Below are 18354 nucleotides of genomic sequence, written 5' to 3'. Positions count from 1 at the left end.
AAATACCCATTTTAGGAAAAGATTTCATAAAGAAGTGTTTTAGAGCCATAAAGAGAATTAATTAAGTAGAACTTTTCAAACAAGAAATAGTACCAGTGGGGTAAACTACCTATTCATCAAATATTTTAGTTAATACAAGATTATGAGATCATCATTTTTAGTTTACACTATAACAGAAATGAGATTAAGCCAATACTAACTGTCACAAAATGACTAACAGAGCTGCAACATCCCTCAAGCAATTTCTAGTACCAGTATTTCCTCCACAGTAAAAAATGAATGTCTAATGCAGACTGCAATATATTTTGGAAGTAGGGGGAAAGGACTATGTAGGTAGGAAGTAAAGTGAAGTAAAAGAGAGAACAGTTACAAAGTTTACTTACTTTTACAGCCCATGGGAGCTCAGCTGCAGAAGTTCTGCTGATTAGCAAAGGACTACTGGTATCATGCTAAAAAGGAAAATATAGCACATGAAGGGCTGAAATCCTCACATCAATAAACAATGAGGAGAAAATAATCTTTGGATTTAAAAATACTCAGACAAAATGTTGGATCTCAATGCACAAAGGACACTATTTTACATTAACTCTATTAGACCTTCATCTGAGTACAAATGAAACAAAAACTGAGTAAGCTGAGTTAGTGGAGCTAACTAAATGACTAAATGACTGTGGAGCACTAACTAAAACATGTAAGTCTTATAGAAGAAATCCTATTACAACTGAAATCAAGATAAAGATATCTGAATGTAACAAAAATATTTATGGCCCTGTTAACTGATCACTTTTTCCCTACACTATTTAAGGAAAGCTGACTGGAACAAGAATTCAATTTAAGATTTCTAAGTTAGAAGTACATGAACCTATCAACACCCTGTCCAAGTTATTATGTTTATTTGCTTGTAGAGACAGATGAATATGTTTGAAAATTTTTTATAATAGTATAGTTAGGCAACAAATCCCTAAATTAACCCTCTGACTCCACAACTAAACTTCAAAGTACAGAAATTCTCAAAACTGAAGTTAAATTCATAATACTCAGACAAAATACTAAAATACTGAATTTAAAAACAAGCAAGAAGAGCCGTGAAACTTCTGAAAAAAAGCAGTAGGGTGGGAAGGACTAGCCCTATCAGATATAAATTACCAAATATGATAATTGAAACAATGTGAGATCAGCATATGGATAAACAGATCAATGGGTATGAACAGAAAAAATCCAGAAAAAAACCAAAATACATATGAGAATTCAGCACATGATTGAGGCGGCATTTCAAATCGGTATGGAAAAGATTGATTATTCAATAAACTGTATTAAGTCTAAAAGGTAGCCGTCTTGAAGAAACATACATTTGAATCCATACACATACCTTACATCAGGACTAATGTAAATGTGAACAAAGAAACCATTAAAAAACTTAAATCCTAATAATTCATTTACATTAAAAACAATGACTTCTTTACGGAAAAAAAAAATCACCACAAAGACCACAAAGTCAAAAGACAAATGGCAAACTGGGAGAAAATATTTGCAACTCATATAGACAAAGAACTGTTTCCCTAATATATAAAAAGCCTCTAGAATTCAATAAGAAAAGACAAACAACCGAAGAAAAATGGACAAAGGTTACAGACATTTCACATAAAGGCAATGTAAATGGCTCATAAGCATGAGAAAAACTACTCAACTTCACTCCATAAAACCAAAAGGACGAATTAAAACTACCCATTTGTCACCTATCAAATTGACAAGGACCAAAAGTTTGACAACAGTATGTTAGCAAAAGTACACTCAACCAATTGTTGGTGGGACTGTGAACTAATACAACCACTATGGAAGACAAGTAGATATTATATGTGAAAATTACAATGCACGAACTTTTGAAACAGCAATTCCACTTCTGAGAAGTTACACATATATTTCTGCACATGCAAAGTGACACAGATTCAAGGTTATTATTCATCGCAGCATGTTTTAAATAATAAAAGACTGGAAGCAAGCTAAAAGCCTACCAATAGGAAGTTAAATAAATTAAGGTAAACAGAAGCACGGAAATACTATCCAGCTGTAAAAAAGAATGAGGAAGCTTTTATGTAAAGATCTCCAAAACATATCAAGTTATTTAAAAAGGCATAGAATCATGTGTATAGTATGCTACAATTAATGTAAACTGAGGATATAGGTATTTATATGTCTTTATATACACATAAAATAACTGGAAGATACACAAGAAACTAATAACAGCAGTGGCCATAAGAAAGAAAATCGGGTAGCTGAGTGATAGGGGTTGAGGGAAAAATTTTTTAATATAGTAAATTTTAATTTTCAAATCATGTGGTATCATTTTTAAAAATACAATTTAAATTTAAAAGCATTTCTTACAAATCTTGGTGGAGGAACAGCCAGGTTCAAACTACTCAGTGAAACCTCCAATCCATTCTGGGCACATGCCACAAGACGCAAAGCAACAAAGAATTCCTGAGAAAGAAAAGTATGAAAGTTAAGAGCATTATCTATCTATCCATTCATCCATCCATCCATCTATCTACACACATACCTTTAATCTGAAAATATAAAACAATTCACAACTACTCCAAGATTTTTATGTTGCAGCGAATATAACGGCACATTTGCTTGAAAAACTTGCTCTAGGGCTTCCCTGGTGGCGCAGTGGTTGACAGTTCGCCTGCCGATGCAGGGGACACGGGTTTGTGCCCCGGTCCGGGAAGATCCCACATGCCGCGGAGTGGCTAGACCTGTGAGCCATGGCCGCTGAGCCTGCGTGTCCGGAGCCTGTGCTCCGCAACGGGAGAGGCCACAAAAGTGAGAGGCCCGCGTACAGCAAAAAAAAAAAACAAAAAAAAAAACTTGCCCTAAAATCAGGAAGAGATCTATGTACAAAGATATTCCTAATATTATAAATAGCAAAAAATATTAATATAAATGGGAAAATAATTAAATAAACTGATATACTGATAAATATATATATTTGGAAATATACCAAAATTAATAATCATGTTTCAAAGAATATTTAAAGACGTTAAATGATTTTTATAATTTAAGTGAGAAAAAGAATCTTGAAAAAAAGTCTAGGAGAAAATAGCACCTAGAAGAAAATAAATAAAACGTTATCAAAAGGCATCTCTGGATTTAAGATTATAAATTTTAACACTAGACCAATCATTCAAGTAACTCAGTCACTGTTATTCCAGAAAAGCTACAAAGAATAACTATGCAACATCTAAAACAATTATATAACTGCTTGACTTCAAAATATTTGTAAATCTCTCCCAAAGGTCCTTCGGTTTTTGGCATTTGAAGCCTCGGTCCAAAATTTAATTAGTGGAATGACACTGAAGCAACTTGTTTTCAGCTGTTCTGAGTTAAAATCAGGTCTGAGAATAAGCATAACAAAACCCTTTACTCCAGTTATGATTACTTGCAACTTGTCAATACTCCAGTACAGCTGCTGATGCAATCAACCCTTTACTGCTTTTCTCACATCTGTTCTCACCTACTCAATACTTTCTTCTTTCTACTTTCTTTTTTCTACTCAATACTTTCTTCTTACTCAATACTTAACCTATTCCTAGAAACTTACACGTTGTCTGTTTATACAATACCTTGCCTTCACTAATGAATTTCTTGAAAAAATGCTATTTCAAGATCACCCCTTCTCTTTTCATTCACCACACAAGCTTCTATGCAATCTGATTTTAACTCCTACCATTAGCTAGAGAAACAACTGCCTATGTCACAAATAAACTCCTAGCTACCAAATACAGGACTCTAAAATAAATTTTTTTTAAAAAAGCTTCATCCTACTTGTTCTTTTATTTTTTAATTTTTTTAATTTATTTTTAAAATTTATTTATTTTTGGCTGCACTGGGTCTTCATTGCTGTGCGTGGGCTTTCTCTAGTTGTGGCGAGCAGGGGCTACTCTTCATTGCGGTGCACGGGCTTCTCATTGCAGTGTCTTCTCTTGCTGCAGAGCACGGGCTATAGGCGCACAGGCTTCAGTAGTTGTGGCGTGTGGGCTCAGTAGTTGTGTCACATGGGCTCAGTAGTTTTGGCTCCCAGGCTCTAGAGTGCAGGCTCCGTAGTTGTGGCACACGGGCTTAGTTGCTCCACAGCATGTGGGCTCTTCCTGGACCAGGGCTCGAACCCATGTCCCCTGCATTGGCAGGCAGATTCTTAACCACTGCGCCACCAGGGAAACACCGCCTACTTGTTCTTTTGGCAGCCTGGACTGTATGATCCTCCCTGATGCTCTTCTCTACCAGCATAGTTTCATAAAGCTCTCCTAGTTCTCCTCTGACCTTTCAAGTATCTTCTGCTGAAATCAATGTCTCCTACCATCCTTTAAATGCTGAACTCTAAATAACCCTTTTTCTCTTCTCATTCTAATCAGAGTCAATTACTCTTAGGTAATCAGGTCCACTCCCACAGTATGGATGGGCTCTGAAGTGAAATAGTATTGCACTGAATTCTAGTTCTGCTACTGGTTGTGAGGCCTTGGGCAAGTTTAAAAAAACTCTTTAAAAGGGGGGCTAATATCTACCTTGCAATGTATTATAAGGAACAAAATTAAAACCACACTATAGGAAGAAAACACTATCATTTTTGGCACATAGAAACTCAGTAAGTATTGGTTTATTTTCTTAATTTCATATGTTAATTTAAAAATCTATTCCTCCAATGCAAACATCAAAGTTTATAACTGCAAATCCATAAATCCAGCCACCTGGATATAACAAAGAACTCAAACTAAACACCCAAAGTCTAGGAACAGCAGTGAAGAATTTATTTTACTGTAAGTTCATGAAGATAAAGACCACATCCTGTCACGTTCACCTCTGTATTGCCAAAACGTGGCTAAAAACAGGTACTCAACAAATATTTGCTGACTGAGTACAGAGCACCCTGGATGCCCATGCGAATTTAGTTTTCCAATGTCTCCAATGTACCAAACTGGCCCTTCTGCCCAGGGGTCCAATGGGGACCACAATCTAACCTTGGAATCTTAAATAAGAGACTGGGTATTCTGACCCCCTCATCTAATTTTTCCCATCCCTTTTCTGAGTTAGCTTCAGCTATCCCCATAGGGAAAATTAGCTTTGAGTAGTAGTGCTCAGCCAATGTATTAGCATGTAGCAAGCTTTGAATTTAATCCTATAGAACTCTGAAATCCATCCCCAACAAGCAGAACTTTAAAGTTCTCTGATGGTGTCCAATGCCCACAACCACTTTCACATATTTCTGGTCTAAGGTTTACTTCAGGCTTGTAAACCATTTTTTGGTTTATATGTCAGAGATAAGACCTAGACCAGAATACACTGTACTCAGGTTTGATTAGCCAAGAGCTTCCCTTCAAATACACAATACCATCTTAACACATGAATAATAAAATCCACTTTTGGACTTCCCTGGTAGTGCAGTGGTTAAGAATATGCCTGCCAATGCAATGCAAGGGACACGGGTTCGAGCCCTGGTCCAGGAAGACCCATATGCCACGGAGCAACTGAGCTCGTGTGCCACAACTACCGAGCCTGCACTCTAGAGCCCGCGAGCCACAACTACTGAGCCCGCGTGCCACAACTACTGAAGACCATGTGCCTAGAGCCCGTGCTCCACAAGAGAAGCCAATGCAATGAGATGCCTGTGCACCGCAATGAAGAGTAGCCCCTGCTCGCCACAACTAGAGAAAGCCCGCACACAGCAACGAAGACCCCACACAGCCAAAAATAAATAAATAAATAAATAAATTTAAAGAAAAGTAATAAAATAAAATCCACTTTCATTTATAACCCTGTACACATAAGAAACTTAATAAGATACAAAGAGCAAAGTCTCCCTGAATAACTAAGAAAAATAAATCCCATGTTATTGTTTGAATGTGTCCCCCCCAAATTCATATATTGAAATTCAAAATCCCAAAAATAATAGTAGAGCCATTAGGAGGTAGAGCCTCTGGAAAGTGCATAAACCATCAGGATGGAGCCCTCATGAATGGGATAAGTGCCTTACAAAAAAGCATTCAGAGAAATCACTAGCACATTCTGCCATGTAAGAATAAAGAAGCAGTCTGCAACCTAGAAGAAAGCTCTCACTAGAACCATGCTGGCACCCTATCTAAGACTTCCAGCCTCCAGAACTGTGAGCAATAAATTTATGCTGTTTACAAGCCAACCAGTTTGTGATATTTCGTTACAGCAGCCCAAACAGACTACAACACTCCAGGAGAACTAAATGTCACCAAACTAACACTAACCTTTGGGAATTAGGTATTTTAATGCCTATTGATTGGAAATATTTTCACTGTTGTAACACTTGCCCTTGCAAAACCCTCATTTTGGTAAAAACCAATTTTTAGTTTAAAAATACAAAAAATTGCTGGCTATTTTTTATTCTGAATTACTCAAAAATTTTTCATGTCAATCTCTGAATCTTACTTGTTTGTTCAGGATACCTTTGCCATCTGTGTCAGCTAAATCCCAGATCTGAAATTTAGAAAAAAAAAAGTATCAACCTATATTTTAACAAAAATCACCTTAAAGATAAATTAAATCCCTGCAATTTACAACCTCATGCTCTTTGGTAGTCGGATTTAAGAATCACAGAATTAAAAGTGGAAAGAAACCTTAAAGATCACTTAGTGCAACCCTACATAAAGATACTAAGGTCCAGTGAGGTTAAGTGACTTACTCAAGAACATCCAAGGCATCAGGGAAAGAACTGAAGACCATATTCTAACTTCCAGTCCAATGACTTTTTTATTAACCCAGATTCCAACTCCAAGTCCAATACTCTTTCTACTAGAACATGCTACCTTGATTTTAGATCCTTATTAAGATGACATTCTTTCTTATGGGTAAGCTGAAATAGTTAATGTTTATTTGTGAATAATTAAATTATTAATAATGATTACTGTTCAAGGTTTGAATACATATCAATATCATATATAAGGATTTGCTGAAATAGTTAATGTTTATTTGTGAATAATTAAATTATTAATAATGATTATTGTTCAGGGTTTGAATACATATCAATATCATATATAAGGATTTGTAAGGAGATCAAGCCAAGAGAGGGACTTTTCCACCTCTTTGTGCTCCTTCCTAAGCCTCTCATCCCCTACTCTATTTACCACATATTAAACATAGAGACAGTTCTAATAGAGGAAGTAGGGAAAGAGCCAATTGTGAGTGGGTGGCAAGGTTCCCAGTCTGCATTGTTTCTCCCCACATCACTCAAATGTACTATTACTTCCTCATTTCATCCTATTAAAAAGTAATTTGTTTTCTAAAAATCTGAAAAACACCTTATTTTTCAAGAGGGTAAATCACTACACCAGAAATTCCCTCCACTGCATTACTGTAACTGCTTCCATGACAGTTCTAACTTCTAAGTTTTGTAATGGTTATCTTTCTGAATTTGCACCCAATTTATCTACACTAATAAATATTCATTATATCTAGTTACAATGAACAAATACTACCTTTCCAAGTATCAGGTCTGGAAGTCCTGATTTTTTCAGGAATACAGCAGCATCAGAAGCCAATACCCTTCCAGTATTGCCTGTATCAACCTGAAAAGATACAAACCATAAGCTGACAACAAACATAAAGACAAAATTATGATTATTTACCTGCCTTTCTCCCAGTAATTTGGGAACTGACTTTTTCAAAAAGGGAACAGGAATCCTTTGACTAACAAAGGCCATGGAATATTGGACATCCATATGAGAAGAGTACCATCTAGACAGCACTGTCAATCTACAAAGTGTTTTTTTATCATGCCCATTACACACATGATAAAACTGAAGCTCAGGGAATTCCCTGGCAGTCCAGTGGCTAGGACTCAGTGCTTTCACTGCCAGGGCCCGGGTTCAATCCCTGGTCAGGGAACATAGATCCCACAAGCTACAGAGTGCAGCCAAATTAAAAAACAAAAACAAACAAGAACACACAAAAACAAAACCCTGAAGCTCAGAGGAAGTAGAACAGATTAGTGGAGTCATAACATTAATACATGTCTTCTGATTCCAAGTCTTCTATAGCTGCCATTTAAATTCCAATAAACTTAAATGGCAAAAGAGGAAAAGGGCAATAGTTCCTGGAGAGGTCTTCTGATAAATGGGAATAGTTGCACAGTTATCTGTTTTTTTTTCAAATATCTTTAAATAATTAACTTCTGCTTTTATACTTACTCTTAAGAAACTGCAACACTTTTTTTAAAAATCAAAGCAATATCAGTTCTAAAACCAGCAGTGACTGCATTATAAACTTAAAGAAATTTTAGAAACTGCTAAGTTCCTAAAGCACATTAAGGGAAACACATCATTTTAACTGATGGGGACTTTCCTTTAAGACAGAATGAGGTCACCAAGAACAAAAAAAACAGTTCAAAAAAAATAACGACTCTCACTTCCGTAGAGATTTCCTAAAGTTCTATTTGTAAAAGTGAAAAGTAAATTTTTAAAAGTCATGGGAATAGTAACATGATACAAGGATATTTGTGAGCTAGCTGTTTTTCCACTTTAGTTAAAAGATTGTTTGCTAAAACATATACAAAGCATTCCAGACAGACCAATCTCAGCAAAGAAGCAAAAGAGAAATACTTTCTTTCAAGTGCTAGAACATGGGATAAATCAGGCACTCAGCAAAAAGGAAAGAATTGCTCAATCCAAATTTGGGGTAACAAGGAGGTACAGAAAGGGTTGGGAACTCTGCCTCTAGAATTCTCCACAACTCCTTTTCTTTGCCTATCCCTTGACCAGGGTGGGATAAAAAGGAACAACTACCCCCCCATAGCCTAGAAACAGAGGCACTGAGGAGAAAGGGAAACCCAGATTAAGCTCTTATGACATATTTATATAGTGTATTCCAATAAATAATTTTACTATCTTCCATTCTTTTGGTTATTATAATAATTAAACACAGCCATTTAGTCTTTGTCATCTACAGGCAGTTCCTGTTGTACTCTGATGCCTGCCTAAAGGCTCTGCCATAAGCTAAAGGCCACAATCTGTGTTGTTGACAAAGAAAGACAGTTTCAGAGCCTCATGGAAAGTACGATACCACATACTCTGAACTATTAACACTTCAAAATGTAGACTTTTGGATAAAGACTTCTGGGCTGACATCACTTAGACAACTTTCAGACTGTACTGGTAGACCAAGTCAAAATTCCAGGACTGCATTCTGGAAGTAGATATATCTCTTGAAAGCAGACTCCTGACCCAAGAGGCAGGGAAACAAGAATTAAGTACGCAGGGCTGAATGAAGTGTTAAGGAAAATTCAATTATGATTATTTACGTGGAATATTGTTGGTATTTTTACTATTCTATTTTCTAATGGATATGTGGAAAAGCCCTTCCTTACTCTATATCCATCCCTCAATTTAGTAGGCTCTGCTTTTGTAAACTGAATGAAATAGTTTTCAGTGGTATTTGATTCTCACTGACCCTTCAGAGATCAAAAACAAATCCTTTAACTGAATGTCCTTACTTTGTATGGCCATATAGTTATCAAATAAGTTAAATAACAATTTATTCTCCTTTTTATCAGGTTATAGTTGAGTAAACCAATTGTACAAAAACAAGGCCATATTTGAGAATGATTCTCTTTTATTCAGATAGAACAAGCCGCTATTAAGGATCAGGGATTGCCTTTATGTACAACCAATGTCTACAAAGACTCCACAAGAAGACTGGCCTGCAACATGGTTTGTAAGATCCCAGTCACTCAAGCAGTAAAGCAAGGTCACTTAGCAGGCTAGAAAACTTAGCAGCCATGGGAAACCTCAAGATGAGGTAAATGCACTCAAATTTATACTGCATGTGAAATATGAAGAAGAGAATTTCTAAAGTTTGGATCCTAGCCTAAAACAGAAGAATAAATAACAGAGGCTTTAAAAAGCACAATCTGAGATTCTTTAGAAATTTCAAGCAGAAATTAATCAGCTGGCCTTAGAAGTTGTTAAATAGTAAGTGTATGGCTTTAGATTTGCAAGTCACACAAGGAGACCTATAGTGGTTCATTAACACTTGCTGCAATATGTAGATTACCCAGTTTATTTGTATAAGGAGACCAGCCTTTTCTGTAATTATGATCACAAGGTGAAGAGATTATCAAGAAAAATGATCTGATATTTGGAAATGGGCAAATAAGACTGTCTACACTTTCAGGAGATTAGATAATCTGATCTATGGTTTGCACCTTTGACTTTCTATCAACTCGGCTACTTTACACTCTGTAGGGGGGTAGAGGTTAAATTATATAAACCTGATAGCAATGCAAATGATTCCTATCCATACCAATGAAATTAATTTTCTCTGATAGAGAATATAAATCTCTGTAACTCATATTCCCATTTTTACATCTCACTGGTTCTCCCAATAATTAATGAGTTGAAAAAAATCCTTGACACACGTTCATTTTATATATTTGTATGAGGGTCATGGTTTTAACTTCATGAAAATTAAACTTTAATAAGTCTTAAAAACAACATAAAAGTCATTTCTATTTAGCTTATAAATTAATTTGGATGTTTATATCTGGATGAATATATCTAATGCCACATGGATTTTTAAGATAGATATTTAAGACAATTAAGTGTTTGGGCTTAATTATCTTTCTTTCATTTTTCTGGGAGCTTGTTAAAAGCATTAATCAAAGCAGGAGATTAAAGCACAAGAAAATGAAAACAACAAATGTCAAATTTATTCAGCTGGATGGTAATCTGCATATATACAATCAGGAGTTGAAAGTATATTTTATGTTCAATCTAAGAAGACAAAGAAACAAACATCTTACCTGTCTATAGTATTTTTCATATAGAGGATTCCCACTTGATAACTAAAATAAATAAATAATTAGAAATTAAATGCTATTCAATGACTTCTATTAATATATTTGCATTCATCCAACAGATATATGAAATAAAGATAAATACGATTAAAATATCCTTGATTTCAAAAAGTTTGGCATTGTTTCTTTCTGGGGGCAGGAAGGGAAATTGAATAAAGGCAGCCACATGGATTACCAATAATCAGGCAGACAAGAAATAAAACAAGAATTTTAAAATTATTTTTGACATCAGAACTCTTTTCCTCATGTAAAATTTTACTCAGAAACCCAACATATAACAAATTAGGGGTGAAATGGTTTGGCTAAAGATGAACTGAAAAGCCCAAAGCCTTAAGCATTCATCCTCTACCCAAGTGCCCAAGGTACCTATGAATACAATTCAAAAACCACTTCAGTAAAATAATCAAATGAATACACAAACTAATGAACAAAAAGATGATATCGATATCAGTTCTGAAATGCTTGCAGGAAGGGAGTGCTATTCAATTCATACCACAGTTCAAAGGGTTCCTTGGTCAGCTGATGAACAGATATATTATCTCATCTGAAAGGCAGCTTAGGAGTATCGATGTTTGAAGGCTCAGGTTCGCCTGTACATGAATGTGAAGAGTGTTCTGGAACAAGGAAGGAAGTCCAGGAAGGCTTCATAGGGTTGACATCAGTACAGAAATTTGAGGTGTAAGGGAGAAGGGGAGAGGGTGATTCTATACAAAGGTAACAGCATGCAAAAATGCATGCCATCAACAGAAATCTCAGTTATGTTTGAAGAGAATAGTAAGGAGTTCTGAATGGTGATAAGGATTTACAGATAAGATTATAAAGTGTTATAGAAGACAACTTGTTCAACTGCCATGCTAAAAGTAAACAAGGATGGAAAAGGGGACAGATTCAAGAGCCATTAACTACCCAGCTGTTTGGTCAAACACCAGTCTACATGTTACTATAAAGGTATTTTTTTAAGATGTGGTTAACATTTAAAGCCATAAACTTTGAGTAAAGCAGATTATCCTCTATAATGTGGGTAGGCCTCATCCAGCCAGTTGAAAGCCCTAAGAGAGAAATGACTGAGAGCCCCCAAAGAAAGAAGGAATTCTGCCTCCAGAACACCTTCAGACTCAGCTGCAACATCAACTCTTCCCTAGGTCTCCAGCCTGCCCTGCGGATTTAGGACTTGCCAGCCTCCACAATCACATGAGCCAATTCCTTAAAATTAATCAATCAGTGTGTGTGTGTGTCTGTCCTGCTGGTTCTGTTTTTCTGGAGAACCCTAATACACCTAGTCTTAGAGAGGTCCAAGCTTTTAAATGGCGGAGACTGGACTTAAATGCAGGACTGTCTCACTCTAAGCTCCATCCTCTTTCACATTACCATGCTGTTTCCCATATGCCCTGGTTTGCTCAGGACAGTACAATCTGTTGTCTCAGCATCCCATCCAGTTTACCACTTGTCTCAGATTTCTCACTTTCTTAAATGAACTATTTTTTATTAATCACTACACTAAAATAAACCAGGATGAATTTAGTACACCTCTACTATATACATCTAACTTCTGGCCAAGCTAGTAGTGTCTAAGTGCTCTAACCACTGAACAAGTGATGAAATTGTAAAGAGGACTAACGATAATTCCACTTTTTTCCTGACTCTTTACAGATAAAACATAACTAAAACCTTTTCAAGGACACCATGCAAAAGACTCAGTGAAAAGTATCCTCAGACACAAGCAACCATGGACAGGTAACTCCTTACATCCGTTCAAGACTGCGCAAGAAATATTTTACACTGGTGCTTCTGCTGGCTCCTGGTGCTACTGACTGATGTGCCAGTCAGTACAGTGACATGTGCAATGACTTGCAAGATCCATCAGGCCACTAGCCGGCCAAGTAAGTGAGAAATTACAGGTTAGGCGCAAATGAAGTATGTGTGAGGAGTCAACAGTCTAAAAACTCGAGGTGGTTTTGTCATTTATTTCATGGTATAATTCTACAACTGTTTATTTATTTTGTTTGACAATCTTTTTTTCTTTTTTTAATCCAGTAAACGCTTTCAGGAACAATGAGCTAAAGGGAAGAAATTATATGTTTAATACAAAATTAAGTACTAAATTTTCATTTCTCTAGAAAATGGATAGACAGACAATTTGCTTAAAAATTTTAAGGCTACTTCTATTTATCATAGAGCTATAGTGGCATCACTGTTAATGAGTTAGCTGCAAATGCCAAAATTTACAAATGTTTTCACATATCCCTGGTTTAAATTTTAAGTATAAAAATGGTATTGAAAACAAAAAAAATACTTAAACATGGCAATATGTGTTCCCTACTTGCAACCTGTCATCAGATTTTAAAGGCTGGAATCTTTGAAAGACTGACTTTATAGATCCAACTTAAGTGTCTCAGTATTGAATCTTTTTGAAAACAAGTCCTCTAATGACTGGTTGCATATTGTTCAAAATCAGTGGGAAATTTTTAATCAAAGATTAAAGTTAATGAATAAAAATCCAAAAAAAAAAAAACTTCAGCTATTGAAGCTTTTAGAAAATATCATTACAAAGAAAGTTTGCCAAGACATTGAAACATATCCCTCAAAAGCAAGGGAAGTACTAAACAAATTAAATGATGAGAGTTCAAACAGAATACAAGATTTAATTTTGAAATTCTATCATTATATTTTATAATGAATTCTAGAAGTTCCATCAAAAGTCTTCCTATTTTTAACTGGATAAATGTATATTCTGTACTGGAATGACATGAAATTACAGAGAGCCTATGATTTCACAGCAACTAAATTTAGTGGAACATGTCAAATAATCATAAATAGGGACAAATTATATGACAAGATTTGTCTTATTAAAAATTTGTCAAAGAGTACCTTTAATAGAGGCAAAAAGACAATGCCTGTGAAAATACTGGGGCTGATAAATTTACAGTTTTCAATAAGAAAAAAATTAGAATTAACAATATTCTCCATTTAGCAAAATTGTTCCTGAGTTAGCCAAGTAGTTCACAACATATAGAGTATGTTAGCAATTAAAGATAGCACTGCTGGGAATTTCCTGGTGGTCCAGTGGTTACGACTTGGTGCTCTCACTGCCGTAGGCCCGGGTTCAGTCCCTGGTCGGGAAACTAAGATCCCACAAGCCAAGCAGCATGGCCAAAATATATATATATATAGCAATGGTTACAGAGGAGAGTCAACTGTAAGGGTTAACAACTACACACCATAAAATGTAACTTTGAAAAATGCTGCAGATAATTTTATGAAAAAAATTAAAACTAGTTAAACTACATTGGAAAATAATGACATTGTTCAGAAAAGTATTACTGACACAATATTATAGACAGATATGTCTAAGAAGCTGACAAAAAATATGACTATTACCCAGAATAACTACTCTGCTTTTGTTTTTAAATAGTCTCATAATCAATGTAAAGACTTTATTTTGTTGTACTATAGAACAAATATTTTATAAAATTTTATTTTTGAAAACAGAACTATTTTACTGATCTACCAATGTAATAAAACCATTTTGATGGCCAAAAAAAAAGTCAAAAAACATATAAAACTTTAAATATTCGTAATGTCCCTTTCATTCTCAAACATGTCCCAGTTTGAATAAAAACTTACATATTCACCCTACTCCCAGAAAAGGGTATAAATACTTTGCTAGAGAAAGCAAATGAAATACATTCCATCAATAACAAAGAGTTATTTAAAGACAATTCAGTTGAATTTTTAGTACCCAGAAAAAAATTCATAAATACTAAGAAATTCTGAACTCCAAACTGTACCTTATTAATCATCACATTATAGACTCACTGGTTACTACATAAATACATTTGAGAAGGCATTAGCTCACTAAGTGACTAAGTAAGTACAGCCTGTGCTAATTAACTATACTAATACGATACAGCTAAGTGAGAATGGAAAAAGCCATCCAAATTGCCAATTTACTCTTCAAGTAAGATGATCAAAGAGAGTGTGTTTGGTGTATCTTGGTAAAATTGGCTTTTTTTTTCTAACTGAAATATGATCATTTTAGATTAAAAAAATCACACGTTCACAACACATAATGAATGCACAGAGAAAAATTTTGAGAGGCATAGCTAAAATGATAACAGTAATTATCTCTGTATAATGGAATTATAAATGATTTTTACATTCTTCTTTATACTACTCTGTGTTCTCTGAAAACTTTTTTTATAATAAGCACTTCCTACTTTTATAATTAGAATAAAACAATAAAGCTATTTTCAGTTTGGGGAAAAATGTAAAAATCCAAAATACTGACATCAGTATGCAAAGTTACATATAAATTTTTAGTAACTAAATTAATTTCTAAAGGAAAACTTTTAAACTAAAGTTATCAAAACCTCACTTTTAAAAATTCTAACACTATTATAATTTAAAGCAATTATTCATTGGCTAGATCATAAACACCTATCAGTTGTCATAAAGTAAAATATTCATAAATGTAAGAAGAATTCCTTCTAAAGGGTCAATAGCTATTTATTACTACTCTGAAAAAAATGTTAGGTGCTTGAAAATAAGAGATGTTGGAATGCCAATATAGTTCTGTAAAAAAAAAAAAACACTCACATTTTGGTATCAGGCCTAAATTCAAAGCCCATTCCACTACTTCTTAGGTGTATGATCTTGAACAACTTATTTCACCTCTTTGCAAAGCCTGCATCCTTATCTGTAAAGTGCTAACAACACCTATTCTTCATAGGTTTCGTATGAGTTAAATTAACTGAATTAAAGAGAGATAGCTAATTGTTCCCTAATATCCTTTACTCTCTTCTTTCTTTAGTAATAATACCCCTAAATCTTACTCGAACATGTTGGACATCTACCTAAAGCTATATTTCTCATCCTCTCTTGCAATCCCAGTTCCCCTCAATGAAATGTGAAAGGAAATAATGTGCCCAACTCCCAGGTTGTGCACCTACAGGGAAGGAGAATGCGTTCTACCTCACGGTCCTTCTTCCAGCTGTCCAGAAGGCAGATTTGGTGGTGAAACATGGAGCAGCTACCCAGACTGAGAGATGGCAAACATGGTTGAGAATAAAAGAGCAATAGAGAAAAGGGCTTAAGTCTCTGACACTATCATGAAGCTGCCGTATCAGCCCTATACCACTTATCTTACTTGGACAGATACTTGAGAGAGATAAATTCTCTCTTGTTTAAGCCACTGCGATCCTAACTAATGCAGTGAAAACCAAAAAAAAAAAAAAAAAAGGAAAGAAAAGAAAAGGGTGGGGCTGCTATTTTTATTAAGAAAAAATCAAGTATAACAAATTTTACTAAGGAGACTTCCCTGGTGGTCTAGTGGTTAAGACTCTTGTGCTTCCAATGCAAGGTGAGGGTTCAATCCCTGGTTGGGGGAACTACGATGCTACATGCCTGCCCCAGGGCAGAAAAAAATTTTTTTTACTAAGAAAAAAAGTTATACCATCCTAAGGTCTCATAGGTTGTATTATAATCCTCAATCATTTATTCTCCTCTTACAAGAGTATTAACAGTCCTGCCTGTTGCCACGTGACTTGTAGTGCCTCTCTGTGGATACCCTACTGTTGGCTTGGCCATGTGACTTACTTTGGCCAATGAAATATGAGAACGTTCCAGTTCCAAGTAGAAGCTTTAAGAGCTATTGTGTGTTTCCACCAGCTCTTGCTCTTTTCTCTCTGCCAAGAGAACAGTAAGTCACAAATAGGGGGTGCTCCTTCGGCCTGGATCCTGAAATGAAAAAGAATCGTGGAGTAGAACCATAGCTGATTACTAGGGAACCTATAATGTGAGCAATAAACAAACCTTTGTTATTATAAGCTACTCATATTTTGGGTTGTTTCTTAGTGCAGCATAATCTAGCAAAAGTTAACACATAGGTAATCTAACACCAAAGTATACCAGGTAGTGAGGGGGGGGCGGAGAAAGAAGAGGTCCCGGTTATTAGGGAAATTTACAGGTTAATAAACAAGTATCAAGAGTTGCTTCACATGAAACTTTTAGTTTCATGTTAGCAGGGGTTATGTGGTGGGAGGAGGTGCTGGATTATATGACTTTGAGAGTCTATGATTCTATAGTGCACAAAATGAACTGAAGCTTTAAATAGTATCAGGCTTATTGTAAATGGTTATAGTACAATGTGGAAAAGGTAAAAATAGACAGACATCCTCTAAAACAAAATGCCAATCTTTTTCTCAGTTAATCACAAGGTCCTGTGATACAGAGAATAACCAAAGAATAAATAAATAAAGAGGGGAGTGAGTATGAATATAAAGGAGTAGCATGAAGGATCTTTGGGATGGAACAGTTCTTTATCTTAATTATGGTTATAGCTACATGAATCCACACATGAAAACACTGCATATGCACAGAACAACACATATACACACAAATAAGTATCTATAAATCTGATGACATTTGAATAGAGTGTGTGAATTGTGCCAATGTCAATTTCCTGATTTTGCTCTTGTACTATAAGAATACGAGGTGTTACAACAATTAGGGACAACTGGATGAAGGGTATATGGGACCTCTCTGTATTACTTTTTGCAACTTTCCACGAAAAGGCGGTGTCGAAGACCATGATGAAGTAGAGAGAAGGTGGCAATCCAGACAAAAAGAATACTGTGTATAAAGGCAAACAGATATAGAAGTCTAGGTAGTGAAAAGGAGACAAAGGAATAGATTTTATTCTTTCAAATAAACCACTCAAAATCTTTTTAGTTTTAGTCTCTCTAAAAATTTAAGAAATGATTAACAACTCAGTACTAGTGAACATAAAAATAAATAAGCGTTATAAAGCACATAATTTTCTGGGTAATTTGCCATGCAAGTATATTTGACATATTCACACACAAAGTTTCAGCTCTTTAGAACTCAGCCTTCTAATACTCCATTTTCAAGAGATCTGAGGAACCAGAAGAGGAACTAGCCCTACATCCTTTCAGTTCCTCCACCACCACCCCAACCACCCTGCCAATAATGGAACAGCAACTCCTATGACCAGAGTTCCAACTGAATACAACCAGCAGAGCCTGTGCTTTGACACATGTATGTTTACATCATGTGACCAGCTTGCAGGGAAGGAGACTAAAACCTTCCAACGACAGGATTGTGATGTCTAAAAAAGACTTGTGTATTTCACAACACAAAGGAAAACAGGGTGGCAACAAACAGTAAAAGGAAAAGACAAGAATGAAAAAATAAAGAGGAGCGACAGTGATCGACAGCAATCCAAACTGACAAAGGAAATAGCAATCAGAAGCTGTCTGGAGAGTCAAGAGCAAGTCAGTAATAAAGAAACTTTAAAAAGGAGCTGGGTATAGAGGGTAGAGAAAAGCAAGTCATCTGATCAGTCCTCACTGTTAGAGCTGGTGGGGAGGAGCCCAAGAAAACACAAGCAGCCATCTGAGCAGTTCCCTTAGAGAATGAACAGTATAAACCCTAAGCTCAGTATAAATCCTAACTCATTTAAT

The 18354-nt window shown here is 35.5% G+C and overlaps 1 protein-coding gene across 5 annotated transcripts in view; it reads right to left on the bottom strand.

The window, feature by feature from the left end:
* The window catches only part of EPS15 (epidermal growth factor receptor pathway substrate 15), a 160747-nt gene that overhangs the window by 116502 nt on the left and 25891 nt on the right, over window positions 1–18354 (bottom strand). For all 5 annotated transcript variants that reach the window (XM_073789888.1, XM_073789889.1, XM_073789890.1 and 2 more), the window contains exons 2-6: window positions 10820–10861; window positions 7500–7589; window positions 6454–6501; window positions 2383–2478; window positions 384–449 (exon numbers count right to left, since the gene is read on the bottom strand). In XM_073789888.1, the coding sequence (XP_073645989.1) occupies window positions 384–449; window positions 2383–2478; window positions 6454–6501; window positions 7500–7589; window positions 10820–10861 (342 nt within the window). The remainder of the gene's footprint in view (window positions 1–383; window positions 450–2382; window positions 2479–6453; window positions 6502–7499; window positions 7590–10819; window positions 10862–18354) is intronic.

This window comes from Tursiops truncatus, chromosome 1 (assembly GCF_011762595.2).
Source record: "Tursiops truncatus isolate mTurTru1 chromosome 1, mTurTru1.mat.Y, whole genome shotgun sequence".
Lineage (NCBI taxonomy): Eukaryota > Metazoa > Chordata > Mammalia > Artiodactyla > Delphinidae > Tursiops > Tursiops truncatus.
The sequence above is the reverse complement of the archived record's forward strand: the minus strand, read 5'-3'. Positions and strand labels throughout refer to the sequence as shown.